General features: G+C 41.2%; 1 protein-coding gene across 1 annotated transcript; it reads right to left on the reverse strand.

Annotated features, from left to right (window-relative positions):
- Window positions 1-317: 317 nt before the first annotated feature.
- On the reverse strand, window positions 318-2,567 carry LOC113782085 (disease resistance protein RPM1-like). Its single transcript, XM_027327997.1, has one exon. The coding sequence runs from the start codon at window positions 2,565-2,567 to the stop codon at window positions 318-320; it is 2,250 nt and encodes a 749-aa protein (XP_027183798.1).

Consider the following 2,567-nt stretch of genomic DNA (forward strand, 5'->3'; position numbering starts at 1 on the left):
ACTTCTTTGAATGTCTATGTGAACTAACTGCGATCAAAAGCTAATTGGCTTTAGTTGCATTCTTCGTTCTTCACTTTCACTAAACCCTTTGAGAATGATATAATGGAGAAGGCTCGCATGACATGGTGTAAAATAGAGCAAATTGTTGTAGGGAAGTGAAGGCTACAACTTGTATAGTAGTACTAAAATTATTTCACAAAAGAAAATTCTGATCTTGTGACTGTAGGAATTACATATAATTCATAAATTTACACAACCGAAATTTTTGCCTTACCAAAAAGGGGGAATGAATCTCTCATTTTGATCTTTTTTTTTAATCAATCAGAAAGATCTTTCACATTCCACCGTCCACCATTCTGAGCATCATAAGAACGTATTAATGGCACATGTTGTACAAGATGATAAAGACTGCCACCATTTTTCTCGAGCATGGAGACAAAATTTTTCGGCATATCATACAAATGAATCTCCTTGAGTTGGCTGAGGTCATCTATACCAACTGGAATATGCCTTAACTGACCGCATCGCCTTATGATCAGCTTTTGTAGACAAGGCAATGAATTGCGTTCCATTATGACCATTTTCAGCTGTGGAAGGAGCTCCAACTCCAGTATCTTGAGCTTCTGAAATTTGCCAGCATTGAAATCCAGTTGCTCCCCATTATAGGCGTCAAGCAGCTGGAGTTCTAGTAAATTAGGAAGATCTTGAAGGCTATTAATGGGATTGTTGGACTGTTGATCCAGCCGAGACCACTTCAAACGAAGCCTTACCAGATCGTGAAGTTTGGAAATCCAGCTAGGCATCCTCTCCAGTCTTCCATTCAAATACAAACGCTGGAGTCGAGGAGGATGTGAAATTTCTTGCATGTCTAAAACTTCAGCCTCATTTTCTGCTGCCACATTCAAAGAATGCAAATTTCGCAGCTTTTGAATAGTCTCAGACAAGATCCTTCCATCTTCTTTGCGCAAACCCATGATTCCCAGCCTTCTCAGTTCTCTGAGGCCTCGCATTGCAACAATGATATTCTGATTTTTATTGACTTGCACAAACAGTAGCTTGCGAAGATGAGCTGACCATGTGATCTCTCCTGTGACCTCAAATCCTTTAACAGTGTTAATTGCCACATAATCTTCAATGTCATATCTGTAAACAAGTAAGTAACGAAGCTTAGAGAGATGACATATTTCTTTTGGCAGCGTTCTGACTAATGTTTGTTTGAGGTCCAAGGTTTCAAGGTGGCTAAGCTTTCCTATTGATTTCGGAATGCTATTGACTCCCGTATTCCTTAAACTCAAGTACCTCAACAACAATAGTTCTTCAATTTCTGGGGGAAACAAGTGCAGCTTTGCACCTTCCAGATGCAATATCCTCAGCTTCTTTATGATTGAAAAGCTAATTGAAATGGAGTGCCGGTATGGATCGAATGAGTCAAATATTAGCAAAGCGCGAGCACGAAGTTCTGAGCATGACAAGACTAGATCACCTTTATGGATCGATATTCGCCTGATCCTTTCGTTACTGACGGCAAATAGACCTTGTTCTGGATAAACTTCACAAAAGTTTTCATCATGTAACTTCGAGAGAACAATCTCATGCATGATATTATGAACCCGGTGAGACTTTGGCCTCCCATCAAAATCCACTGCACATACCTGAATCAAGTTTCTTGCAATCAATTCGTTCAGGTATTCTTCCCCCAAATCTTCGAGTTCTTTTCCATTGTACACTTCTGTAATGAACCCTTCTGCCATCCATAACCGTATTAGCTCTGCACGCTGGACGGGGTGATTAGGGGGAAAAGTATTCATCAACAGAAAACAGTTTTTAAGATGGTAAGGTAAGTCATCATAACTAGGAATCAACACTTTTGTAATATTCACAAGATGGCCATTGCTTCGTAGCTCTGATGCAAGACCATCACGCAACTTTTTCCATTCAGATGCACTTTCCCCCTGAGTTGACAAAAGGTGCCCAATTTCAGTGATTGCTAATGGTAGCCCTTCACATTTTCCTAGTATTTCATTGGACAGTGTAGCTAAAGCTGGAGGGCATACACGAGATCCTGGAAAGGCGATTCTGTGAAAGAGTTCCTTAGCCTTTTCTAGAGATAGATGCTGAATGGGATGGACAGCAACGGATCTATCTTTCAGTGAATAGGCTATATCCCCTCTTCGCGTAGTGATGACTATTCTACTCCTATTCCTTCTTGGCAATGCTAACATAATAGATCTCCAAACATCATCAGCCCACAGATCATCGAGGACGATTACATACCTCTTATCCAGCAAATACTCCCTAATGAGGTTGATGTAGTGTTCCGAGCTTTGCTGCTGGGGAGTTGGGGCTGTTTCCGCCCTGGAGCTGCATCTGCATAGTTCATCTAACATGTTCTGCAAGATCTCCAATTTCTTCTTGGACTTTGAAACACTGATCCATGCAGAGCAACCGAAGTCTTGTTTAACTGCCTCGAATACTTGCTTGGCAAGAGTTGTCTTGCCAGATCCACCCATGCCCACAACAAACATGACCTTATTATGCTCATCCACCATATCCAGTGCCCACGCCAT

This window comes from Coffea eugenioides, chromosome 9, assembly GCF_003713205.1.
Source record: "Coffea eugenioides isolate CCC68of chromosome 9, Ceug_1.0, whole genome shotgun sequence".
Classification (NCBI taxonomy): Eukaryota; Viridiplantae; Streptophyta; class Magnoliopsida; order Gentianales; family Rubiaceae; genus Coffea; species Coffea eugenioides.

Bases quoted from the DNA above. Each gene is read 5' to 3' on its own strand.
- LOC113782085 (XM_027327997.1), bottom strand. From the start codon at position 2,567: ATGGCGTGGGCACTGGATATGGTGGATGAGCATAATAAGGTCATGTTT.